The sequence below is a fragment of the Mchenga conophoros genome, linkage group LG11 (assembly GCF_057382185.1).
Source record: "Mchenga conophoros isolate Kocher_MC1m ecotype Shallow Benthic linkage group LG11, M_conophoros_male_GT1.1, whole genome shotgun sequence".
Taxonomy (NCBI): Eukaryota; Metazoa; Chordata; class Actinopteri; order Cichliformes; family Cichlidae; genus Mchenga; species Mchenga conophoros.
In genome coordinates this window covers 36,949,546-36,977,245 of record NC_140536.1, presented here as the reverse complement: position 1 = coordinate 36,977,245, position 27,700 = coordinate 36,949,546, and the positions used below count along the sequence as shown (strand labels likewise).

Sequence of the window (27,700 nt, the reverse complement as noted above, 5' to 3'; positions counted from 1 at the left end):
TTTGGATAAAATGGATAAATAAATAAATAAATGTCCTGCAAATTGAATGACTTTTCCAGGTGGCAATGGTGGCAGCTGTGAAACAACTGCTTTTGGAAGCTTCGAATGATTTGAGCTCGAGGAGTTCAAGAGATTCCTGGAGTCAATTTTTCTTTGGATGAGTCTGTCATACAAATCACAGAGTCCATCATCAACCAGAGCAGATGTAGTGAATCTGATGGTGGATGAACTTGGTCATCAGTCTGTGGAGGTGACCAGAGAAGTTTTCATGCACATGAACAGAACTGATCTGGTGCAGAAGTTACCAGAGAGCAGCTCAGCATCCAGAGGTAAGACCAACATGCATGAGTGTAAACTCTGTGTCATCAACAGGTTTTTGTGTTGCTGGTGTCATGGTGGTGCAGTGGTTAGCACTGTGTCCTCACAGCATGAAGGTTGTGTGTTTGAGCCTCCTGGTTGGCTGGAACCTTTCTGTGTGGAGTTTGCATGTTCTCCCTGTGCCTGCATGCTTTTCCTCAGAGTGCTCTGGTTTCCAGTCCAAACACATGCTTGTTGGCTTTATTGCTGGTTCTAAATTAAATGTGGGTGTGAAAGGTTGTCTGTCTGTTTAAAACCTGAGGTGGACAGGTGTACCCTCTCTCATTATCACAGCTGGGAACCCCCAGTTACTTTGGTTGGACAGGATGGAGGGTTTCTTTGTTGGGTTCTTATGTCATTTTATTTAGTTTCACATGATTTTCTCTTTTAAATCATCTGTGTCGTCTGAAGGCTGATTCTACTTGGATGTGTGATGATGTTTGAATCCTCAGAGTTGATGGTAAATGTCTTTCCTCCTCAGAGAAACACTCTGTGGATGAACATGGAGCTGCACTGTTGAAGAGAGTGAGTGTGACTCTAACTCAGCTTTCATTCAGTAGATTCAGGCTGTAAATCATCCTCATCTTGAACATTAAACACGATGAAACAGACGAAGCATCTTTGAAACTGGATGCTTCTCACAGTGTTAATGTGGAGTCTGCAGCAATAATGTTTCCACTGACGACAGAGTGAAGGACTCCGCCCTCAAACCAGCGTCCCTCCCTGTACCATTGTTAATTCAGTGGGTTGGTTTCGCCCCCTGTCGAACCTCCAGGAGACTGCAGGTCTTCCTGATCGTTGACAGTTTAGTGAATAACAGAAACACACAGTATTAAAGATTTATACCGTCTGTGGTAAATTACAGCTTAAGAGTGTTCAGTCAGACATAAGTAGCTCTAGTTAGCATGTGAATGTGATGCTTACTTTGGATTATGGAACTTTGTATTATTATTAACGGATTCAGTATTTATTAAACTCGGTGTATCCGTTGTTGCTTTGGAGATGCAGAGACTGATTAAAGAGACACGACGTCACTCTTTCTACTCATACCTGAGCCAAAGGTAACGTTGATGGAAAGGCGGTAACATCTATTTCAACTCTGTTTATTTCTATGGCGCAAAATTAGAACAACAGTCGCATCAAGGCGCCTCCGTTATTCAGGCGGGCTGACAGCTGGGAGGAGAGAGACGCAGAAAAGCGGAGGTTTTTCCGCCTCAGCGTTTACAGAAAGTGAGAGAAAGCAGCGGGAGAACAGTGCCTCACACTAAGCTGCTTCACAAACACTGAAGAATGATTTTCCATCAGCAGTGATTCCAGGTGTTCACATTTTACATGAAGTATTGAAGGTAAGCGCGGCATTAAGTTCTGCTTCCTCCTGGAAGTTCACATTCGTAGTTCTGCTTCCTTGTTAGGGGAGTGCGAAGGCCCTCTATCTGCTCTGTTTCTTCTTCTTCTTCTTCTTCTTCTTCTTCTTCTTCTTCAGGCAAAACAAGTGCCTGTTTGAGGGCCTAAACATGCTCAAAAACTCAGCCACCTATTTGGGGTTCTATTGCATAACCTTCATATTTGGTCAGTGTCAACTACACACCCGGGCCATGTTAAACTGCGGAGCTTTTGAGTTTTCGGGACACGGTGAGGCCGTGGCGCCACGGCGAATTTCGATGATTCGCCATGAAAATCTTATTGCCTCTCACTCTGTCATACATTGTCCGACCTGGACCAAAGAGCACACATATGATAAGGCTTCAGCCCTGAAACATCTGCAACCTCAAATTTCTCCAGGAAAGAGTTTTTTTTTATTTTTTTGTGTCCCGTTTGGATCTTTAGCCATCAGAATTGTTGCCTGAAGGCCAAGAAAGATGCTTTACTTTACCAGTTGGATCATCATGGGCTTGCCATATTTGTCCATTTGATTGACCTTCATTATAATTATGTATTTATTTTATTTTTGGTTGTTACAGGCGGGACAGACATGACTGGGGGATAGGACAGGGAGAAAGAATGAAAGAAAGAGAGGGAGAGAAAGAGTTTTTATTTTAACCTGGATCACCTGTTGAGAAAGAAAAAAGAAAACAAGCAGAAGAAGACGAGAGCAATAGAATAAACAACATCATGATGATCTATGTGAACATAACAGTAAATAGGGGAGACTGGGGATAGTTGTAACGTGGGTCAGTTGTAACACTTCCAATTTCTCCAATCAGGGCTAAGTTTCAAATGATGTGATTCATCCTGTGCATGCCCAATTCAGTTCTGCTATCACATGTGAAAAATCAGCACATTTTGTCAAACACAGACAATTTAACACGAAAAAAAGTAATTTGTATGCCAAAAAGTAAGTTTTTCTACTTTATTTCAATTTCTAATAGCATTATCTGCTTTTCAGTTAAACTCATCAAACTTAAATTATGTTATTTGTATGTCTATGGGGATATATTCTGTGTAGGTCTTTAGTGCTAATGTTTTAGCCGTTGGCTGTAATGTTAGCTAGTTCATGGCTATAGGAGTCTGGGTTATTTGTAACAATAACGCAGATGTTACAACTTACCACACTATTACTTTAACTTATATTAAACAAGTTGGGGCAACGACATCAGCAGAGAGAGGTTCACTGGTCGCATTTGTATATGCGGTTAATGCCATTGGCAACACAATTCCTCCACTGTTTGTGTTCCCACACACACATTATGCAGACCACTGTGTCAGAGATGGACCAGTAGGAAGTACTGGTAGTGGAAATAAATCAGGATGGGTGCAAGAAACAGATTTCCTCATCTTTCTGAAGCACTCTGAAAACCACACCAAGGTAAGCCATGAAAAAAAGTAATGGAATTGCGATGCTGGTGCACAGCTACATTTTTTCAGCTTCATTGTTATGTTCAAAATTGGTGCAAGAGTTGTAGGTTATAATGCCCACTGAGCCAATGAGGCCAAACTCAAGGAAGACCAACCAAAATTAATGAAATATTCAGTTGCAGAAAATTCTATAATTTGTCTTTTTTGGGGGGTTGGAATATGTTCAAAAGCTAGATTTCTGCATTCTGACACACACACACACACACACACACACACACACACACACACACACACACACACACACACACACACACACACACACAGCTACATAAATGGCTCTAAGTGCATTCATGTGTTGAATAAACAGAGATTACATGTTAATGTTTTGTTAGTACCCTTATTTCATTGTGTTACATTTCACCCCAGGATATGTTACAACTAACCCAGACTATGGGGTTAGTTGTAACATTTCACTCTTTGTGTTTGAGACCATACCATGCAATGGGTAATTGTGCTGCAGAGAAAATAGCTGCACTATTTAATAGCCGAGACATGTAAATACTTTGCATTACATTTTGAATCCACTACCTTAAAAGAGCTCCAATTTACAGACAGAAATGTGAAAAATGTTACAACTATCCCCGGTCTCCCCTACTAAATGTTAAACATTATTGTGCAGCAGTAAGATCGACAGCGCACAGTGTGCTTTGAGGTAGGAGCCAAAAAGGGTGTAGTTTGTGTGTGTGAGTCCCCGTGTGTACACCTGTCAGCATGGACACGCTTGTTTTTAAAAGGTTCCTTCATGTAAGTAAATAAAAGCCTTGTTGAGAATTAAAGTGTTTCTCACCTGTGAGAATCTAGAGGGCTTTTAATTTGAAAGAGTTTGTATAAACCAGGGGTGGGCAATTCATTTTCGCAAGGAGGCACATTTGAAAACGAGACTGTTGTGGAGGGCCTTTCCAACAAGCTGAACTCAAACTCACACACACTCACACACTCACGCTGCTGTGGGTTGCATGTTTTTATTACACAATTTTATTCAAGGTTCAAGCTGATGTTTGACGTTCACGTCCAATCACAGTTTTCATTTGGGTGATGGAAAAGTAACAAACGTCCATGTCAGTAATGTTGTCATTAGTGAAATACAAAGCAGTCCGTTTCCATCCATCAAATGAACAAACAGCAGACATGCTGTCCTTCATGTATAATATGATTTCTTCATTTTCCAGGTGGTAACTATGACGACTAAGAAGCTGCTCATTGAAACACTGAACCAGTTGAGTCCAGAGGACTTTGCTGAGTTCAAGTCACTCATTCAACTGGAGAAAGATCTATCATCCGAGCCAAGGGGCCGACTGAAAACAGCAAACACACAGGATGTAGTGGAGCTGATGGAGGAGATGTACAGAGGAGAGAGTGTGGAGGAGACCAGAAAGGCTTTAATGAAGATGAACAGGACTGATCTGGTGCAGAGATTATCAGGTATCACCTCAGGAACCACAAATAAGAGAACAAAGACTTAAATATGTGAGAATACTGCACATAGTTCATCACATTCATATGAAACCAGGTGCTGACTGATAGAAAAATCTCTTGACTCTGTGTTGTGTAGTGAATGATGAACAAAGACGTTTATATTTTCGTGCTGCTTTTTATAACGTGGATTAGAGCAGAATATGTGCAGGTCAGGCAGGCTGGCTCATTACAGGAGGCTCAAACACAGCACACTACAAAATAATAGCAGCTTATAGCCGGTGTGCAGTGATATTATGTGACTGTTTCAGGACTTCACAATTACAACAAACCACTGAAACTCTTCTTATTAACAGTTAGACAGTTACAGAGGTCACATGCTCTGTATAGTGGTCGCACACGTGCTGATACCTAATGATCCCACACAGTGCAGTGATCCACTGCCTCTGAGAGAGGGCGCCATTGAGCCAATAAACATCACAAATCCATTGTGGTTATTATGGAATCACACACACCATAAACACTGTTACACAAGCTCAGTTACAGTATTTTGATCCGATCAGAACAAAAACATCCAACATCATTCAACATGGTTGGAAAGTCTTCAAGCAGCTCTACAGGTTATAATTATGTCACTATTAACCCTCATCATACTGACTGAAGTCTGTGGTAGATTTTTGTCATACCTCACAGATGTGTTTTTTTCTGTCATTTAAATTTTTAATGAATTTGTCAGGTTGTTGCTAATGTTTCACACAATTTTCTATTTCTGCTTTGATTGGTGCTTCTTTAAAAATACAAATGTTTGTAGGTGTCAGAGGACTCCAGTCAAACAATTCCACCTTTACAGTTTTAATAAATGGGACTTATTAACTGTATTGTGAATTTATTCAGTTGCAGCTGGTCCTAAATTAAAGTAACACACAGTATCTAGTATCTGTCAGTGTTTATAAAGAAGAAAGACTCAGATGCCATCACTGCCTTCATCGTCTGGATGGGGAACTTTCCAGACTAGAAGTTATGAGAATGTTGGAGACGTAGCTGCATCTACTGTACCTGAGAGAGCTGGAGTTCTCTGGTCACGCAACCCATATCAAGGAAGCATGTAACAGACACGCATGTGCAGCACGCTTTGGAGAGACAAAGCGCTTCATGGAGTCACGACCTCCAGCTCTCACTGGGGCAGTTTGAATCTGAATGTGCAACAAGTGGGTGAAAGTAGCACCTCCAAGTTTTAGGCCATGGTTCTCAGCTGGTAAAGGGTGGAGTGCTCACTCCAGGTCATGGACGAGTTCCCCCATTTGGAGGAGTTTAAGTATCTAAGGGTGTCGTTCACAGGGGAGGGGAGAGTGGAGCAGGAGACTGACAGATAGATTAGTGCTGTGTTTGCAGTGATGTGGATGCTCTGCTGATCTGCCCTGGTGAGGAGAGAGTGGGCCCTGATGTTTTAGATTTGTAGGTGGAGCTATGTTCCTGCCCATGCATATGGTCACAAGCTCTGAGGAGTGAAAGAATGAGATTATGGATACAAACAGAAATGAGTTTCCTTTAAGTCTATCTGGGAATGTCCAAGTTATGTCCAAGTTACGGTTGGTTAGCATGGGAGAGGCAGCCTGGGACCCTCATTGGACAGAAACGCCCGGTCTGGAGTCGACTCCCGTCACGTTCAAAGACATGTAGTGTATATTTATATATGTGTGTGTGTGTGTGTGTGTGTGTATACACACACATAAAAGTGATCAGCGATCAGAGTATCCTGTGTGTGCTCTCATTCACAAAGTTAGGCCTCTCTCTAAAATCATTATTAACGAGTTAACGAGGTTTAAGTGTCACTTTGATGTGAAATCTTTCATGTTCTAAATCCTCATAAAGCCTGATGATAAAACAGTTTCTAATCTGACTTTTTCTCTTTCTTTTCTCCTCAGACAAACAGTTTCCTCCACTGAGCCAGAGAGTGAGTAACGTCACATCAGTCGACTTCACACAGTTCAGCTTTGATTCAGTAGATGAAGACTGAAAATGATCTTCATCTTCAACACAAATCATACACATGAGATTCAAGCTGCAGCTTTGTCATGTACACATGAGTTTTATACATGATTGGTGTAGAAATATTAAACCTTATTTACATTTTAAAAGCAGATTAAATTCAAGTCTTTCTGTTTATCAGTAAAGATGCGAGCAGTTAAAGCTCCCCTCTGTTTGTAAAATCAGGAGACTCACTGCAGTTTTTGTAGCTCAGTCTTTGACAGAGTTACAGTCAGGCAGTAAAACAGAGTCACAAACCTGTTCATGAAAATTAAATCCTTCAAAAAGAGGAAAAAATGAGCCAAGAAATAAAAAACCAATCCAAGCAGGTACCCACCGAGCACCAGATGTTCATGGAGGTTATTTTCTGCTCTACATCTGGTCGACCGGTCATGACCTTAAAAAGACGCAGCTTTGTGTCTGAAGGTCAAAGGTCATCTTTTCAGGTTTTTAGAAGGAATTGGATTCAAACATGAATTTATTTTTAGCACACTAAAATGTTTCTGTTGATTAAAAATCAAGCAGACATTTGAATGGTGCATCGCTGTCATGTGACCTCTGTTTTGACCAGGTAGAAACGATGGAGTCTCTTATTGAGCTGCTTTTGGAGACACTGGCTGATCTGAGAGGCAGCGAGCTCAGAGACTTCATCGAGATCCTGAGAAGAAAACGTGGCTCAATGAGCCCCATGAGTCTGTCTGCGATTTCAGACCTGCAGGACGTGCAGGACGTGCAGGACGTGGTGTTTTTGATGGTGAGGACTTTTGGCCAACAGTCAGTGAAGAAGATCGTGGAGGTCTTAAAGAAGATGAAGAGGACTGATCTGGCTCAGAGGCTGAGAGACAGCAGCTCAGAAGCTCAAAGTAAGATAAAGACAAAACATGTTAAAATGATAAAAGTGTTTCTGCTTCAGTTCATATTAGAAACAGTCAGATTTACAGAGCAAAGAGAGCATTGTTGACGAGCAGAAAATGATGTTCAGCAGGTTTAAATGTAACTTTTTTTTTTTGATCTCTGTGTATTTTTTTAAAGCTCGATTAGCTTTTATTAAACACTTATTTCTATTTCTGTTAATTTCTCTTTTTTCAGACAAACATCTGGATGAACATCTGTCTGCACTGATCCATAAAGTGAGTAACGTCTCATCTGTCTGACTCTGCAGAGTTCAGCTTTGATTCAATAAGATGCAGTTTGAAAATCATAATTTCATCATTTAGATTAAACAGTTGTCACAGAAATGTTTTTAGATTTAAAATCAAAGATTATTAAAAAGTGTGTTTACATAAATACATCTTAATAAATAAGATAATAAAAGAAAACAAAGTGTTTCAGAGAAAACATTGAAAACATTCAAAGTTTAAAACAGCTACAAAAACATAAATCTGTAATTTTCTCAGTGAGGAAACATTTTTTCTTTATGAATGTTTGCTTTGAATGTTCCAGGTTGCAACAATGGCAGCTGTTACAGATGTGCTTCTAGAAACACTGGAGGATTTGAGTGATCAGGATCTCAACAAATTCAAGTTGTTCCTGCAGTTCACTTGGTTTCAGAAGAGTCTTCCACAAATCGAACTGAGTGATGACAGAAGAAGAATAGTGAATGAGATGATTGATAAACTTGGTCATCAGTCTGTGGAGGTGATCAGGGAGGTTTTAACAGACATGCAGAGAACTGATCTGGTGCAGAGGCTGTCAGAGAGCAGCTCAGGACTCAAAGGTAAGAGGAAATAATCTGTCAGAGTGTCTGTAATAACTTTAATACATTTTATTTATTCATTAAAGTTTATTTAACCAGGAAAAAATAAACTTGTGACATTAAAAATCTGTTTTACAAGAGTGTCCTGGCCAAGAAGGACAGCTGTACAATAATCATAAGCTGCATAAATTAATACAACAGATATGTTGGGATTATTCTTAACTGTGTGTGGAAGGATTTTAAATATAATATTACACCTTACAGTAAAAATAAATTTAAAGAATTAAATCAGAGAAACTCACAACAAGAACTGCATAATATAAACTTTATTATCATTTATAAATGAAAGAATTTGTTTCCTCTGATTTATTTTGGACAGACGTTGATAAATGAACACATTCAGGTTGTACAAACACAGTAAAATTAAACAGATTTGTTTTCATATTTCAATGTTTAAAGTAAAAATATTCAGCTTATTGAATCAGTGACTTTCTTTAGTAAATGTTGTTTTAAAGCTCTTTGAACTTCTTTCCTTTGAAAATATTTTTCTTTGTTTTTTGCATTTTGAGCTCATTAATATCAGTCTTGTGTTGTAAATGGATCTTTATGTTAGCTTTGATTGAAACTCCACTATGGAGACAGACGACCTGTATGAGGTAAATGATTCAAAGTCTTTTCAGTGATTTCTCTGTGATTGTGTAACTATGGCCTCCTCCTGCCTTCAGTCAGCACAGCTGAAAGTGAAATATTAAAGCTTTTTATTGTCAGGACTCAGTGTTATACTCAGGATGAGCACACATAAAGGACACACACAGTGTCTGTATCATGTAGTTACAGTTTGTATTCAATGTGTTGCAGCTGCAGGATCATCAGCTGAAGGATTTGATGTGGAGGAAACAGAGAAAGGTCAGTGTCCAGAAAACACATGAATCAATAAATACACTCATTGATATGAAGATGAAGAAGATGAAGAAGAAGAATTACTGAATGAAACAGAACTGGATCATTTCCTCACACGTTGATAGTTTCCCATCAAATATGACTTCATGTTAACAAGTTTAATGTTGTTATTAATCCAACTTACAAGGATCATCAGAATGAAATCAAAGCATCAGTTATTTCAAAGTGTCTGATTATTAACACTGATGTTAAATCAGTCATGAATGAAGCTTTTAATCTTTCTTTTCTGTCAGAGAAACACTCTGAGGATGAACGTTGGCCTGCACTGATCCACAAAGTGAGTCATGTCACATCTGTCTGACTTCAGATCATCCAGCTTTCATTTCATAAACACAGGATAGAAATCTTCAATAGAAACAAATGATTTGATTTTGATTGGAAAAGTCAAAGTTTGATAAGTTGAGCGTGTGCAGTGAGGGAGGTCTGCAGCAGGTCAGAAAAGTCCTGAACTTGTTAACAGAAGCAGAATAATTGTTAATCAGCTGTTTGTGATCATTGTGACAAAGATGACCAATGACATCATCACCTTATGTGATGGATGATGTCATCTAAACACATCTACATTTGTAAAGTGTTGATGAGAAAACAAACAAACCTGAAAGTGAGAAATGTCACATTTATCTCATGAACATTTTCTTTGAATTTTCCAGGTAGAAACGATGGAGTCTGTTATTGAGCTGCTGCTGGAAGCTCTGGATGGTCTCAATGAGCCGGAGCTCAGTGAGTTCAATAAGAACCTGCGACGAATTCATCATGACAAATATTACTCAGTCCTCTCATTGATGTGGTACATGAGGACAGACCTGCAGGACACAGTGTTTCTGATGGTGCAGACTTACGGCCAACAGTCAGTGGAGAAGACCATGGAGGTCTTAAAGGAGATGAAGAGGACTGATCTGGCTCAGAGGCTGTCAGACTGCAGCTCACTGCCTCGAAGTAAGACAACAAAATCAAAACTCATTAAAGTCATAAAACTGTTTTCATGTCTCATAAACGTCTGACTAAAGTCTTCTTTGACTTTATAAATAATATTTGTAATAAAGACAAAAAAACACATCTTTAAAACATATTTTATGGCTGTTCTGGAAAAATCTACTTCAATAAATACATAAAAATGAGACCAGATTAAATCCAAATACTTTGTGAGGAGGAGTAAAAATGACTCCTTCATACTGTTTATTATTGCTGAGGAGGTTTCAGTGTAATTCTGCATATTGTCCATTTTTCCAAAGTCATATTTCCTGAATAATTGTCAGTTAGTTGTTAAATGTGTTTGTCATGAGTGACTTTGAGCACTTTTCTCCTCAGAGAAACACTCTGTGGATGAACGACGCTCTGCACTGATCCACAAAGTGAGTCATGTCACATCTCTGATTCAGTACAAGACAGCAGGCTGAAAGTCAGAGGACTAAAGTATCATCAGTTCTCATGTTGACTCATTTTTCTCATGATTTCTGCTGGATGTTTGTGACAAACTGAAGCTTCATTCAGTTTGACTTCTTCAGCAGTAATTTTCTGCAACACTAATGTCAGGATGTCTTTACCACTGAGGATGAGCTGAGGAAGTGTCAGCATGTACATTTGTCCTGACTCTTCAACAGGACAGAGAAATCTGAAAACATCAAACACTTTCAGCTTAAACAGGAAACTTTATTCTACTTACAAATATTAATAAAGAATGAAAGATGATGTGAAATCAGGGAAAGATTCTTGATGGATATATTTCAGTTTTTATCTGCACAGTGAGAGAAGAACTGCAGCCTGTAAAGAAAAAGTATTCAAACCCATAAAAGTGGATCACAGTTTTAGATTTTCTTCATTTTTTTCATAAACGTACCGCAACTAGTAAATAGATGCTTGTGTTTGGCTAAATAAATATGTGACCCCGTGATTGTGTTTATTGTTCCAGATGGCAACAATGGCAGCTGTTAAACATCTGCTTTTAGAAACTTTGAATGATTTGAGTGATGAGGAGCTCGAGACATTTAAGAGGATCCTGCAGACGATCATTCCTTGGAGGAATCTGTCATTCTTCTCGTGGAGGTTGAGTCCATCATCAACCAGAGCAGATATAATGAATCTGATGGTGGATGAACTTGGTCATCAGTCTGTGGAGGTGACCAGAGAAGTTTTCATGCACATGAACAGAACTGATCCGGTGCAGAAGTTACCAGAGAGCAGCTCAGCATCCAGAGGTAAGACCAACATGCATGAGTGTAAACTCTGTGTCATCAACAGGTTTTTGTGTTGGTGGTGTCATGGTGGTGCAGTGGTTAGCACTGTGTCCTCACAGCATGAAGGTTGTGTGTTTGAGCCTCCTGGTTGGCTGGAACCTTTCTGTGTGGAGTTTGCATGTTCTCCCTGTGCCTGCATGCTTTTCCTCAGAGTGCTCTGGTTTCCAGTCCAAACACATGCTTGTTGGCTTTATTGCTGGTTCTAAATTAAATGTGGGTGTGAAAGGTTGTCTGTCTGTTTAAAACCTGAGGTGGACAGGTGTACCCTCTCTCATTATCACAGCTGGGAACCCCCAGTTACTTTGGTTGGACAGGATGGAGGGTTTCTTTGTTGGGTTCTTATGTCATTTTATTTAGTTTCACATGATTTTCTCTTTTAAATCATCTGTGTCGTCTGAAGGCTGATTCTACTTGGATGTGTGATGATGTTTGAATCCTCAGAGTTGATGGTAAATGTCTTTCCTCCTCAGAGAAACACTCTGTGGATGAACATGGAGCTGCACTGTTGAAGAGAGTGAGTGTGACTTTAACTCAGCTTTCATTCAGTAGATTCAGGCTGTAAATCATCCTCATCTTGAACATTATACACGATGAAACAGACGAAGCATCTCTGAAACTGGATGCTTCTCACAGTGTTAATGTGGAGTCTGCAGCAATAATGTTTCCACTGACGACAGAGTGAAGGATCTACTCCTGACGATAAAACCAGGAAATGACATCTTTAGATTTTTCTTTGTCTTTGAAAATCTTCAACATCAAAAGTCCTAAAATATCCATTTCCACATTTCATGCACTCACTTTACTTTTAAAAAAATCAAAACACAAACATTCAGTTAGAGAAATGAGAACATTTAGTTTTTAGTCCTGATGGAGAGGGAGTCTTATGAGACCAAAGTTTTACAGACACATAAAAACAGTTCATGAAGGCAGCGAGGTAAACATCATCAGCACCACAGATGTTACCAGCTGTTCCTTCAGTGATCATTCTGAAGAATATTATTAATTGTAAATTTTTTATGGGTTTTATTAAAATTTAAAAAGCTGCACAACTAGTTTGAACTTAATCTTGATTTTGTCTATACAAATTAAATGAGCACAATTTAGCAATATTTAAAATGCAAAGTGAAGGGACACACACACACACACACACACACACACACACACACACACACAATAAATACATAAATAAAGAGGTGGAAGACGAGAAAGGAGAATTGTACAGATGTGGAAATGTTCTGTTTACACGAGAGCGCAATTTTCTGTCAGAAAAATCAATACTGAACGAAATAATTGTGATTTTGATTTTCCAATAATCATGCAGCTCTAATATTCTACATGTCTACTTCAGAGACACTGAGGAAGTTCAGAGAAATCAAACTTTAAATCTCCCCACAGTGAAATGACAGTAACTTAATAAATGCTTTGTATTTTTCAGGAAGAAGCAACGACAGCTGTTAGAAACATTCTTGTGGAAATCCTGAGACATTTGAATCAAAAGGATCTCGAGGAATTCAATTTGTTGCTGCAGTTCACGCGCTTCAAAATGGGCCTGCCACGAATACAGATATATACAAACATGACAGATGAACTAGTGAAACAGATGGTTGATAAATGGGGTCATCAGTCTGTGGAAATCGAACTGAGTGATGACAGAAGAAGAATAGTGAATGAGATGATTGATAAACTTGGTCATCAGTCTGTGGAGGTGATCAGGGAGGTTTTAACAGACATGCAGAGAACTGATCTGGTGCAGAGGCTGTCAGAGAGCAGCTCAGGACTCAAAGGTAAGAGGAAATAATCTGTCAGAGTTTCTGTAATAACTTTAATACATTTTATTTATTCATTAAAGTTTATTTAACCAGGAAAAAATAAAATTGTGACATTAAAAATCTGTTTTACAAGAGTGTCCTGGCCAAGAAGGACAGCTGTACAATAATCATAAGCTGCATAAATTAATAGAACAGATATGTTGGGATTATTCTTAACTGTGCGTGGAGGGATTTTAAATATAATGTTATGTTCACCTAAAAGGGTTCAGGCGATGAGGGAAAGTGACAAAAAGTGTCCGGATCAGAAAAAGGAAACAAAGAGACAAAATGGTTAAAAGAAAGAGTTTAATTACAGTTTCTATTAATAACTCAACTAAAAGAGACGGACGAGCTGCTATCACAATTTGAAGAAACAAACCAAAACTCAGACGTTGGTCAGTACTACTGAAAAGTCAAAGAAAAACGGGTTAGTCACCAAATACGCTTCTCTCCACCGAGCAGGAGCAAACAGTCACAAAACACAGCTCACTAGCTGCAACTGCTAACATGGCTCTCTGGCACCAGAGCTCACCTTTCTCTGCCCTTAAATACCTTTAATTGCTGAACAGAGTCAGCTGTACAAAAGAAAAAGGTGTCACCTAAGGCAGGAGAGATGGTAGGACACGCCCACACAGGCAACTTCAGGAGGAGGCCCTGCTAGGGCCGTAACATCTAATATCACACATTACAGTAAAAAAAAAAAATCTAAAGAATTAAATCAAAACCTATCAGAGAAACTCACAACAAGAACTGCATAATATAAACTTTATTATCATTTATAAATGAAAGAATTTGTTTCCTCTGATTTATTTTGGACAGACGTTGATAAATGAACACATTCAGGTTGTACAAACACAGTAAAATTAAACAGATTTGTTTTCATATTTCAATGTTTAAAGTAAAAATATTCAGCTTATTGAATCAGTGACTTTCTTTAGTAAATGTTCTTTTAAAGCTCTTTGAACTTCTTTCCTTTGAAAATATTTTTCTTTGTTTTTTGCATTTTGAGCTCATTAATATCAGTCTTGTGTTGTAAATGGATCTTTATGTTAGCTTTGATTGAAACTCCACTATGGAGACAGACGACCTGTATGAGGTAAATGATTCAAAGTCTTTTCAGTGATTTCTCTGTGATTGTGTAACTATGGCCTCCTCCTGCCTTCAGTCAGCACAGCTGAAAGTGAAATATTAAAGCTTTTTATTGTCAGGACTCAGTGTTATACTCAGGATGAGCACACATAAAGGACACACACAGTGTCTGTATCATGTAGTTACAGTTTGTATTCAATGTGTTGCAGCTGCAGGATCATCAGCTGAAGGATTTGATGTGGAGGAAACAGAGAAAGGTCAGTGTCCAGAAAACACATGAATCAATAAATACACTCATTGATATGAAGATGAAGAACATGAAGAAGAAGAATTACTGAATGAAACAGAACTGGATCATTTCCTCACACGTTGATAGTTTCCCATCAAATATGACTTCATGTTAACAAGTTTAATGTTGTTATTAATCCAACTTACAAGGATCATCAGAATGAAATCAAAGCATCAGTTATTTCAAAGTGTCTGATTATTAACACTGATGTTAAATCAGTCATGAATGAAGCTTTTAATCTTTCTTTTCTGTCAGAGAAACACTCTGAGGATGAACGTTGGCCTGCACTGATCCACAAAGTGAGTCATGTCACATCTGTCTGACTTCAGATCATCCAGCTTTCATTTCATAAACACAGGATAGAAATCTTCAATAGAAACAAATGATTTGATTTTGATTGGAAAAGTCAAAGTTTGATAAGTTGAGCGTGTGCAGTGAGGGAGGTCTGCAGCAGGTCAGAAAAGTCCTGAACTTGTTAACAGAAGCAGAATAATTGTTAATCAGCTGTTTGTGATCATTGTGACAAATATGACCAATGACATCATCACCTTATGTGATGGATGATGTCATCTAAACACATCTACATTTGTAAAGTGTTGATGAGAAAACAAACAAACCTGAAAGTGAGAAATGTCACATTTATCTCATGAACATTTTCTTTGAATTTTCCAGGTAGAAACGATGGAGTCTGTTATTGAGCTGCTGCTGGAAGCTCTGGATGGTCTCAATGAGCCGGAGCTGCATGACTTCAACTGGACCCTGCGACAAATTCATCGCAAATATTCATCCGACTTCTCATGGATGTGGTACATGAGGACAGACCTGCAGCACACAGTGTTTCTGATGGTGCTGATTTACGGCCAACAGTCAGTGGAGAAGACCATGGAGGTCTTAAAGGAGATGAAGAGGACTGATCTGGCTCAGAGGCTGTCAGACTGCAGCTCACTGCCTCGAAGTAAGACAACAAAATCAAAACTCATTAAAGTCATAAAACTGTTTTCATGTCTCATAAACGTCTGACTAAAGTCTTCTTTGACTTTATAAATAATATTTGTAATAAAGACAAAAAAACACATCTTTAAAACATATTTTATGGCTGTTCTGGAAAAATCTACTTCAATAAATACATAAAAATGAGACCAGATTAAATCCAAATACTTTGTGAGGAGGAGCAAAAATGACTCCTTCATACTGTTTATTATTGCTGAGGAGGTTTCAGTGTAATTCTGCATATTGTCCATTTTTCCAAAGTCATATTTCCTGAATAATTGTCAGTTAGTTGTTAAATGTGTTTGTCATGAGTGACTTTGAGCACTTTTCTCCTCAGAGAAACACTCTGTGGATGAACGACGCTCTGCACTGATCCACAAAGTGAGTCATGTCACATCTCTGATTCAGTACAAGACAGCAGGCTGAAAGTCAGAGGACTAAAGTATCATCAGTTCTCATGTTGACTCATTTTTCTCATGATTTCTGCTGGATGTTTGTGACAAACTGAAGCTTCATTCAGTTTGACTTCTTCAGCAGTAATTTTCTGCAACACTAATGTCAGGATGTCTTTACCACTGAGGATGAGCTGAGGAAGTGTCAGCATGTACATTTGTCCTGACTCTTCAACAGGACAGAGAAATCTGAAAACATCAAACACTTTCAGCTTAAACAGGAAACTTTATTCTACTTACAAATATTAATAAAGAATGAAAGATGATGTGAAATCAGGGAAAGATTCTTGATGGATATATTTCAGTTTTTATCTGCACAGTGAGAGAAGAACTGCAGCCTGTAAAGAAAAAGTATTCAAACCCATAAAAGTGGATCACAGTTTTAGATTTTCTTCATTTTTTTCATAAACGTACCGCAACTAGTAAATAGATGCTTGTGTTTGGCTAAATAAATATGTGACCCCGTGATTGTGTTTATTGTTCCAGATGGCAACAATGGCAGCTGTTAAACATCTGCTTTTAGAAACTTTGAATGATTTGAGTGATGAGGAGCTCAAGAAATTTATGAGGATCCTGCAGACGATCCTTCCTTGGAGGAATCTGTCATTCTTCTCAAACAGGTTCAGTCGATCATCAACCAGAGCAGATATAATGAATCTGATGGTGGATGAAGTTGGTCATCAGTCTGTGGAGGTGACCAGAGAAGTTTTCATGCACATGAACAGAACTGATCTGGTGCAGAAGTTACCAGAGAGCAGCTCAGCATCCAGAGGTAAGACCAACATGCATGAGTGTAAACTCTGTGTTATCAACAGGTTTTTGTGTTGGTGGTGTCATGGTGGTGCAGTGGTTAGCACTGTGTCCTCACAGCATGAAGGTTGTGTGTTTGAGCCTCCTGGTTGGCTGGAACCTTTCTGTGTGGAGTTTGCATGTTCTCCCTGTGCCTGCATGCTTTTCCTCAGAGTGCTCTGGTTTCCAGTCCAAACACATGCTTGTTGGCTTTATTGCTGGTTCTAAATTAAATGTGGGTGTGAAAGGTTGTCTGTCTGTTTAAAACCTGAGGTGGACAGGTGTACCCTCTCTCATTATCACAGCTGGGAACCCCCAGTTACTTTGGTTGGACAGGATGGAGGGTTTCTTTGTTGGGTTCTTGTGTCATTTTATTTAGTTTCACATGATTTTCTCTTTTAAATCATCTGTGTCGTCTGAAGGCTGATTCTACTTGGATGTGTGATGATGTTTGAATCCTCAGAGTTGATGGTAAATGTCTTTCCTCCTCAGAGAAACACTCTGTGGATGAACATGGAGCTGCACTGTGGAAGAGAGTGAGTGTGACTTTAACTCAGCTTTTACAAAAAATAGTTTTTAGTATTGATAGAAATGAAATAATGTTTTCTTATGAAACTTGAAGTTTTGCAGTTCATAAAGAGAGTGAAGTAAATATCAAAACCGCCAGCTGTCTCTTCAGTGATTATTCTAAAACATATAAATATTAATGAAGACATCTTTTTTTATTAATATTTGATATTTCTACTACAGTTTCTCTGGAAATTAAATAAAGAGAAATCTTTAAATTGTCCAACAGAGATATTATACAGTAACTTAATACATTGTTTTGGTTTTACAGGAAAAAGAACAGGAAGCTGTCAGACAGATTCTCTTGGAAACACTGAATGAATTCAGTCAAAAGGATCTAAAGAAATTCAAGCAGTTGCTGCCGTTCACGTGCTTTAAGATGAGCCTGCCACAAATGGAGAGTTACCGGTGTCAAAACAGAACAGAAGACCTTGTGAATCTGATGGTGGATAAACTTGGTCATCAGTCTGTGGAGGCGACCATGGAGGTTTTAACAGACATGAACAGACCTGATCTGATGCTGAGGCTGTCAGAGAGCAGCTCAGGTGAGACCAAACAAAGTTTAATAAACAGATTTTCATAATTTACAATAAACTTGTTTAAACAACTTCTAATCAACAAACATTAAAATAAACAGGAAACACAACAGACGTCCAAAAATAACTTTGCATAAATGATCAGAGCTGAATCCAACCTTTCTCTCTGTCTCTGTCTTGTTCTGACATCACTGGTGAGAATATTTGGATTCATCAGCTTTTGATCATCTTAGACGTCACTCAGCTGCACGTCCTGCTGAACATGTTGTTCTGATGTTGAAGCAGCACTGCACAGCATAAAGTGATCAAACAGCAAACATGTGGACAGTTAGAGGATGATTTTATATGTCAGCATAACATCATTCATTTGAATTCTTTGTGTCTCAACAAGGACGAAAAACTGAAAGAAGTTCAGAGCTTGAAGGTTGTCAGAGCCTGACGGTAATCCCTTCCATTCATCCATTTATTGCTAAAGTTTCTTTCTTTATAAACATGTGTACTTATTGACTAAAGAGACTGTCCTCTGCAGCAGGGCTGCAGTGATTGGACTAAACTTGAACCTGAGGTGAACAGTACAGATGCAGACGAGGCTCCAACTTACAGGTAAATCAACTTCCTGAATGCTGCAGCACAGCAAACTGGAACTACAGGAAACAGTTCAGCTTTGGATTTATTCCCAGAGGAAATTCTTCATTTTGCATCCGATTCACACGACTACTCTGTGTTTCCATTCACTCTGTTGTTCCTTCATGAGTGTGTATTTAATTCCTGTTTCAGCCTTCAGTCTGCAGCAGGACACTTTGAATGCAGAGTCTCGGGCTTGCGCTGGGTCTGTAAGGGAAAGACCAGCTTTCAGTACCAGTTTAGATCTTGGGAGGGACACATGGAGAGGATGGAGAGCAGACAATACATGCCTGCAGGTCCTCTGATGGACGTCACAGTCACTGCTGGGAAGTTAAATGAAGTTCACCTGCCACACTGGATCTGCATCGGTAAGAGGACATGAAGGAAGACTTTCAGATGTTTGACATTTCTGACAGTGAGCGCACAAACTGTTATAAACTGTTCTTCTCACCATGTTTGTGTTGTTGTGTTCTCCTGCAGATGACATCCCTGACATATTGGACACGTTTGCAGTCCTTCACATAGATGACTGTGGAGATGTTGTGGAAAAAGTGTCTGAGGTCACACCAACACATGTCAAGTTAACTGAACCGATTTTCTCTCCGAGAGCGGTCCTGATGAAACTCGGCGTTCCTGTGAAAATCGGCTGCAACGTGTTGATCTATCAGACCAACACAGCTTTCCTCACACTGCATGTTTATCTGATCCCACGTGATCCTGGGCTACAGCAGGTTATTACATGTTTCACAGTATAATAGGCAGAATTCAGGAGAATGAATAAATTAATATATAAAACATGGCTTTTTAGTATCTTTGCACTTTATTCTTCACAGGTAATGAAGCAGAGGGAAGTGCCCCATGGATACAAAGCTATCCTGAAGCCAGATCCAGAGAAGTCCTTGAAAATTCTTGATCGTTTCACACTAACAGCAGATGTGGATGGTGCAGAAATCTGTCCTGAAGTATGGTTTGAAATGCTTTCATTTCTTTCCAAATACATATTTGCATAATAGGCTGAGAATAAATAGTCCAGCTGTCGTCGGCAGCCTTCATGCATTTTACTGAGCAAAGAAAGGATTCAGTAAATATTCAATAAGAAGAGCTGATCTGGAAGAAGTGAACATGATTTACTGAGATAGAAAAATGAACGAATCTATTTGGTGATTTAATGCTGATGAACCTTGATTGCAGTGTTAGGATTTAGGACAGGACCCCCCAAAACAGTAAGAGCAATCTTACTGTGGCAGGGAAGTTTGACTCTATAGAATGAAAACAGTATTGTTAGCTCAAGCATGACCAAAGCACAGAAAATGAGTGTAATATATTATAATAAATAGGATATACTAAGTGATCGTAGCAAAAAGAAGGCACAAGCACAATAGAGACCGAGCCTACATCAGAGGCTGGAGTCCTGGATGGTGAATGGAGAGCAGACAGAAGAGATTGAAGTCTGATGAAGCTCAGAGAGTGAAACGCTTGTTAGCAGGAGCAGAAACATGACAAAAGATACAAAAGGCTTTGATACACCACCAGCTATATGCTGACTTACCAGGACTTTAACATTTGAGTGACTTTGAACCAGGAAAAGAAAAAACATGAATGATGAGAGAAAACATGGATACAGGATGATGCTGGAACTGAATCAGATGCATGAACCATAGGCCGGTGCAGACCAGCAGTCCATTTGTGGACGAGAGAAGGTGGAAAGCTTTGAGAACCTGCTGAAGCTGCAGCTTTTGAAATATCACTGTGGAGTAGTAAAGGCAGAAATAGTAACTTACAAATATCCATACCATACCTCTCTCTTTCCCGTTGCTCTTTCTTTCTTTAACAGGATTTAAAGCTCAGATATCCAAGTGGAAAGCCAAATTTCTTTGAAGTTTACACTGAAAATCCAGATGGAAACTTCCGCCTTAAACTCACATCAAAAAAAGATCTTCAGCCAGTATGGACCTGTACAGTTCGAAAAGGTTAACTTTACATTTTCAAATTTATCATCACTTTATTGTATTAAATGAGTACAATTACATGTTAGCTCAACATTGTCAGTAAGCTATATGTAGCAGCAATCTTCGGTCCTTCTTTGCCGCTTCTGCAGGACGTACATTTTCTGACTCGTCCTTTTCTAAGATAGTTTGTGTCTTATTCTGTAGGAAGAAACAAGGCGAATGTAAAACAGGAAACATGTTATTTATTCCACGCAAAACCCAAAACTACAGAACAGATTTCTCTGGTTGGAGCCCCGTTGACATTTTCCTGATATTATACCTAAAACAGCTATAAACAGTGACGGTCAGAAAAGTGTTGCTTACTTGTCCAACCTTTCATCACCACACGGTGGCCCAGTGCACACCGTTTTATTACACCTACCAACCACACAATAGAACAAAGCGGGATGAATTTATAGAGCGTAATATATTAAATTACAACATAAAATATTGAAGATTAAAATGAGAAACAACACAAATTAAAGATCATAACAAAATACTTAAATATGGCCGATGGATTGGAGTAAAGTTTCTTTAAAATTTTATATTTATACGTTTTATGTTCCTTGATTATTTTCAGCCGAATACCAAAGCACTGATCAAGCACAAGGTAAGATATTTCAGATTATTTGTATAATAACTGCATTTAACATTTTACAGTAGTGAGTTTTCTTTGGTTTAAATTTCACAAGTTTACCAAAATTTACCAAAATTTGTTGTTAATCCAGAGACGTTGCTCATCCATGCCATAGCCCAATTGACTCCACTGTTAATTGTTGGTCGTATTTCATACTGCTGCAACTTGTGCCTGAGGAGGAGAGGACTTCCTTTAGAATTCTGAGAATTTAAATCAGGGGTGCACACACTTTTTCAGCATGCGAGCGACTTATGAAATGACCAAGTCAAAATGATTGACCTACTATGAAAATGCAAAACATATATTTATTTATAAACATATGGAGTATTCATTCAGGCATGTTGCATAACTGTATGAACCCATATTACACAACACAACTCTGTACATTTTTTGATATTACCTTACTCTGATGACTTGCACTGAATGGAATCAACCAGGGATGCACAGTCTGGACGGTAGCTGCTGATAGTCAGCCTCAAGTACACTTTCAAATAATCATCAGTCACGGTGGAACGGTATTTGGACTTAATAATCTTCTGGGAAAAGGCTGACTCACATGAATAAGTGCAGCTGCAGTCAAGGAGGTAACACATTTCCTAATGTTGGGGTACTTTTCCTCTGCAAGTTCCAGAACTGTCCGTTAGCCCTGGACTTAAACTCAGCTTAGTGTCAAAATCTCATCCTCTATTTCAGAAAAATTCCGGTGAAACAGTGTATAATTCACCTGTTTTTCTTCATTGGTTCATTCGAAGACTCCTCCCCTAAGCCACTGTGGAAACTACACAGCATTAAGAAAATAAACACTCAACGTAAGACACAGCACCTAAAATGACACTGTACAAGAAAACAAAGATAAAATCAATAAATACCTTGTTGGCTGCATGCTGCAAAAAGGGAATTACTCCCCATTCTTCTGAGGGTTCCTTATAAGTGTCTAGTTAAAGTCCATTCCACTTAACTTTCAATAAAGAGCATTACGGCTCATTCTTGCTACCTGCTTGCAGGTGTTTTCTTAGGCTTCCAAAAAGGAGACAACAAGACTTGTAAGCAAGCTTGACCTTAAAAATAAAAGCACCATAACTTGAACTACATAAAATAACATAAATAATGTACAGCTTAAACAATTTACAACGATGACATGGACCTTGACAAGATAAAGAAATGATCTAAATTATATAAACAATATCATCATGCCAACAGCTACACAGTGTTTCAAATTTTGATGCGAGTGGATCAACCTCTGCATCTTCCCAAAAAGGGTAGCATGTGAATGTATCGACTGCATCCATTATCTCTTTCATGTGGAGCAATTTTGCGCATAACGCTTGTTGGTGTATTATGCAGCGGTAATTGAGGAAATCCGGAATAACATTGTCCTCCCTGCACCTGGCAGTCAATCCATTTGGGCAGGGATAGCTCAGTAGGTAGAGTGGTGGCCCCATGATCGGAAGGTCGGGGGTTCGATTCCCCTGAACAGCTACCCTGAGGTACCCCTGAGCAAGGTACCGTCCCTACACACTGCTCCCCGGGCGCCCAGTGGCTGCCCACTGCTTCACTGAGTGAATGGGTTAAATGCAGAGAGGGATTTTCCCCACGGGGACCAATAAAGTACACCTTCTTCTTCATTTGAGTGGCAAACCATCCGTGGTGATGGACACCAATTTGTATACTGGGAGCCTGGTTTTCCCAATAAATTTATTGAAAGACTGAAGAATGTTTCAGTTTGCTAGCATAATGAAAGTTAAAAAGTTTGAACATTTGTTAAGAAACTAAAAACTTTCCTTGTTATTTTTAACAGCTGCAGGATCCTCAGTGGGAGCAGCTGCTGTCAGCTCTCAGTCGGCTGGTAGGTTCATCAATATTACCTGTTCTGTGGTTTTATATAATGTGACACATAGAACGCTGATGAATCCTAGTGAACAGTCAATCACACCTTTTTCCCGCCACAATTTTACTTTTCGTTAGCTTACATACTTTGTTCTGTCTTCAAGTTTTCATTCTAAAGGAGGAGCTCTCAGTCTCTCAGCTCTCGGTGGCAGCGAGTCACTAAACTCAATCCTGCTTATATTTATTTCTTTACAGAGATAAATATAATATTCATGTATTCAGCCCTCTGTGAATCACTTCCTTATCATGCTGGAGGGGTTTGTGAGTCCCAGGCTTTTTCCTGAACAGCTGATTCCCTCCAACAGAGTGATGATGGTTGTGTTGTCTTCTAACTTCATGAAGATTAACAATCTGAACAGCAGCCTGTTTGACAGGAAGTCCAGTATCCAGTTGCACGATGTGTTCCTGAAGACCAGAGTGACGAGTCTGCCAGTCAGCTTCACAAACAGCCTGCTGAGAGAGAGTTTGTTATATTTCAGATGTATGAAGAGAGAGTGCAGGGCAGTGAAGACAACATCATCTGTGGCTGTATTCAGCTAACGACAGTTATTATTAAAGCTAACGCCTACTGGTAGATCAGCCCAGTAAATACTGTGTTTCTGTGTTTTTACTGGTTCATCTGTTTCACTTTCAGATGAATCCCAAAGAAGTGGTAAAGTACAAGCTAAGATGTTTCACATGATTTGTGTATAAAAAGAACTGCACTTTGTGTTTGGCTGTGGTGGGTTTCCTTTGGTTGCTGACCTCATATTTGAAGTACTGCAAAATGCCAGGGAATGAATGAATAAGCTCTTATTCAACAATGGCACCAACCAGCTTTTCCAAATCTACTGATGCTGTTGACTGGACTGTCAAAATGCATAAATCGAGTCAGTTCTATTTTTACCACCAGTTTTTAGCACCAGTTAACGAATGTTTTTAGATGTTAAAGAATTCAACAGAACTTGTGGTAAAATGCCAAATATAGAACTGTACCACATAGTGCCATTTTCTGTATGAAGCTGCTGGCTCTGTGGACATGAGGACGATCAGTTTGAGATATTCTCAGATATCTATTGTTTGCAGCACTGAACTGGTGTCCCTGACTTGACTGAAGACAGGTGGGATAGAGTTTTATCCTTAATGGGGACGATGTTCAGGAAACTGGAAGTGTCAGCAGGTGTTCTAAGGAGCTCGGAAAGAAAAGCATCTGGACGTCTTTCAGTTTCTTGAAGACGTTTCAGAAGCTTCTTCAGTTCTAAGAGCGACTGGTGGAGCGTCCCAGATTTTAAGCCCTATGGGAGTGTCCCCAAGAGGGTCGTGGACCCCCTATTGATCCTCTGCCTAATCACATGAGCAGTACTAGAAAAGTTACCATTCCTGGTGCAACTCTGTAAGCCTTAGTCTTCTGCAAGAACAACACATTTCACAGCTGTCTGTGGCTGTTTTATCATGTCATCAATACTTGCATGCAATGTGGCAGCTGTTGGAGAGATGTGATATAAAACTCTACAGAAAGATCCACAGTAAACACTGGAGTGGAGCTTGAATCTGATGCTGAAGAAGATGAGGAGCAAGACAGTGCACTGCTGTGTTCACACTGTGTACACTTCTCTGTCTCGCTCACCTTCCTGTGAACTCATCAAAATAATGCAGAGCAACAAAATCTGCAACCTGGGGCAGTCCTTATTAAGGGTTACTTACTGTGGACCACATCTCAGACTGTTCATATTTAATATCGCTGGTGCTGGGATTCTTATATTTACATAACACAAAACTAATAATCAGCTGGACAGGAAATGTTTGAAAGGCTGCCTGAATCATTAAGAAGGGTCTGATGTGATCAGCACCTGGATGTGAGCTGATTGTCAGCAAAGTTTCCTTCACTTTGTCTGGAGTCAGTCTTGGCTGTTGGATCATAGAGAGTGATGGATTCAGGATTTGCTGATTGGGCATTTTGTGACAGAGAAAAGTTGTTTCATTTATTATGTATCATGTATTTATTTTATTACAAAACTTTACAAGTAAAGATAATCTCATTTTTATGTCCTTTCTCAGAGGAAAACACTGTGGACAAACATCTGTCTGCACAGATGCAGAAAGTAAGTAGAACCAAATGATTCTGTCCTCACACCACAGCTTCACTTAATTCATTACTTATACCTGTTATTAAAAAATGATCACGTGTGATGGTTTTGTTTACTTATTAATCAGTTATCCTCTAAGAAGGTTATTATTAAATCACTTTGTTTGTTCTCAGGCATTAACAGTCCACTCAGACAGAGAGAAGCTTTTGGAAATGTTGGAAGATCTGAAAAAGGAGGAGCTTGAAAAGTTCAAGTGGTTCCTGCGGGACCGTGATGTTTTGGTGGAGCTCCAACCCATCCCAGAGAGCCGACTGGAGAAGGCCAGCACCTGTGACCTGGTGGACCTGGTGGTGCAGACCTACACAGAAAAGTCTGTGGAGGTGACCAAGAAGGTTTTTAGGAAAATTAACAGGAATGATCTGGTGCAGAAGTTATCAGACAGCAGCTCATGATGCAAAGGTAACAATCAAAATGGCATCATTGATTTTATGAATATTTTACTTAATCCAAAATACTTTTGTATAGTTAGATTTGTAGCTTCTGAATTTATTTTCAGTGCACTACATGATTGTAGTATGGAAAGTAGCAGAGAGTCTGACTGCCTGTCCAACTGACTCTGACATGAGGGAGAGTTTATAATGTAGGAGCAGATTTGAGGTTAAAATACAGGAAATAACATCTATTTGAAAATTACTGTATGTGTGTGTGTGTTCGTGTTCTTAGGTTGATGCAAACATGAGGATGAGATCAAGATTTTTGAAGCATTTTTTTATTTTAATATTTAATCTTTTCATTTTATTTTAACTTTCTCTTTTTAATTTTCTGTTCTCATGTTTTTATTTTCTGCAGAATTATTTCAGGTTTAAACGTGTAGAAATGATCTGACAGTGATTTCATTTCCTTCTTTCATAGAAACACATTCTGTTTGTTTCTAGCAGCGCAGTTTGTAAAAAGACGGCATTTGTTGTGCTTTTCTTTGTTTTCATTTATACACTTTCAAATTTACGATAATGAGATCATCATGTTTACAGATACTCACTGTGAGACAAACACTCAGGTTTATGTGGTTTTTTTAACTTCTGTAATGTGTGATGTCATTGAGGGGGGATATCCTAATATTGGTGGTCTCCAATTCTGGCCCTTATCACAGAAGCTCCACCCACTTGTCCCTCAAACCTTCTGTTTGTGGGAAACAGCCAATAAGAACAAAGTTGCCTTAAAGGGAGAGGAGTAAAAAAGAAGCTTGTTTCAGAGAGGATGAGGAGCTACAACCAAACCAAGTATAAGAAAAATGAGGATGATTTTGAACTGTGACTCAGACAAAGCTACTCGAGTACAGTCCAAAATTAAAAATATTAACCTGAAAATGAGCATTATATGTATAATTACATACAAAAATATCATGAACAGCTTTATGATTCTCATTTTGTTGAAGACGATAAATCCATGTCACAGTATAAATGTGCCACATAAAGAAAAGTCTTCCAGAATAATTTTACATTAACACCATATGAACTCTGTTATCTTCTGTCTTTTGTTCTTGTGGTCGATGCTCAGTCTGGTTTGGAGTGAAGCCTGAATGAGAAAAGTTTCCAAGGTTAGAAGTTACTGAGGAACATCATGACCTGCATCTGTTACTGCCATGTTTCTCACATTTTAAGAAGTTCTGACGACTGTTTTGAAGATAAACTGGAGAATTTTATACTTTTTAATCTTTAATATCCTGCTTTAATCATTGTTTTGTTTTTTTTAATTCCCTTTTAAGCACGTCACTAAACATTTTATATTGGCTTTCTACTAAATATAGCCACATAAATACAATTGTTCTTTATCAATTAAATATTTTTTCGTATACATCAGGGAGCAACATTGGTGTCTATTAACTATTTACTGTCAGAAACTCGTTCATTTTTTAACATTTTAAAATCTGTAAAAACACGTCTTTCATGTTTATACGCACGGTGAAACTTTTGCTGGAATGAAGCGGCCTAAAAACAATGAAACAATGTACAATGAAGATCACTCAGTAAGATGATTGCTGTGCTTTTGTATTTTAAGAGATGAGATGTTCAGGTCAGTCTTTATTTTCCTACAGGATCATTTTGATTTGCAGCATCAGTCAGTCAAACTGAAATATCACAAAATGAGAAAGATCAACACATAAATAACAGTAAGAATGAGGAATAGTTAAATGAATGACTAAAAGTACATTAAAATGATGGAAGCAGTCAATAAGAAACGTTACAAACATCAGAAATGTCAGACCGGGATCGGACGGCTTTATTTACACAGAACTGGATGTTTCCTGACTCTGAGGACTTTATTCGTCTAAGGAAGAAACTCAGACTGTTCCTAAATGTGTCCTTATATTTTGACTTGTACGTACAAATTTTTATATGGTGTAATTGTTATTAAAGACTCCTTTTTACCCTTG

The 27,700-nt window shown here is 38.8% G+C and overlaps 1 protein-coding gene across 5 annotated transcripts; it reads left to right on the top strand.

Annotated features, from left to right (window-relative positions):
* The first annotated feature begins 1,255 nt into the window (after nt 1-1,255).
* Nucleotides 1,256-27,700, top strand: LOC146564957 (uncharacterized). Of its 5 annotated transcripts, none has more exons than XM_085292742.1 (31): nt 1,258-1,703; nt 4,383-4,635; nt 6,552-6,580; nt 7,226-7,517; nt 7,744-7,784; nt 8,098-8,371; nt 9,209-9,256; nt 9,544-9,587; nt 9,961-10,246; nt 10,619-10,662; nt 11,220-11,505; nt 12,015-12,058; nt 12,980-13,328; nt 14,651-14,698; nt 14,986-15,029; nt 15,403-15,685; nt 16,058-16,101; nt 16,659-16,944; nt 17,454-17,497; nt 17,800-18,073; nt 18,456-18,505; nt 18,594-18,667; nt 18,842-19,056; nt 19,169-19,419; nt 19,522-19,650; nt 20,523-20,658; nt 21,257-21,286; nt 23,112-23,159; nt 25,238-25,281; nt 25,440-25,725; nt 26,824-27,700. In XM_085292742.1, the coding sequence occupies exons 2-30, from the start codon at nt 4,392-4,394 to the stop codon at nt 25,716-25,718; spliced, it is 4,260 nt and encodes a 1,419-aa protein (XP_085148868.1). In that variant the 5' UTR covers nt 1,258-1,703; nt 4,383-4,391; the 3' UTR covers nt 25,719-25,725; nt 26,824-27,700. The 5 variants fall into 5 exon arrangements, with proteins under 5 accessions (XP_085148870.1, XP_085148868.1, XP_085148867.1 ...); XM_085292741.1 differs by having other exon boundaries at nt 25,990-27,700; XM_085292743.1 differs by having other exon boundaries at nt 18,597-18,667; nt 25,440-27,700.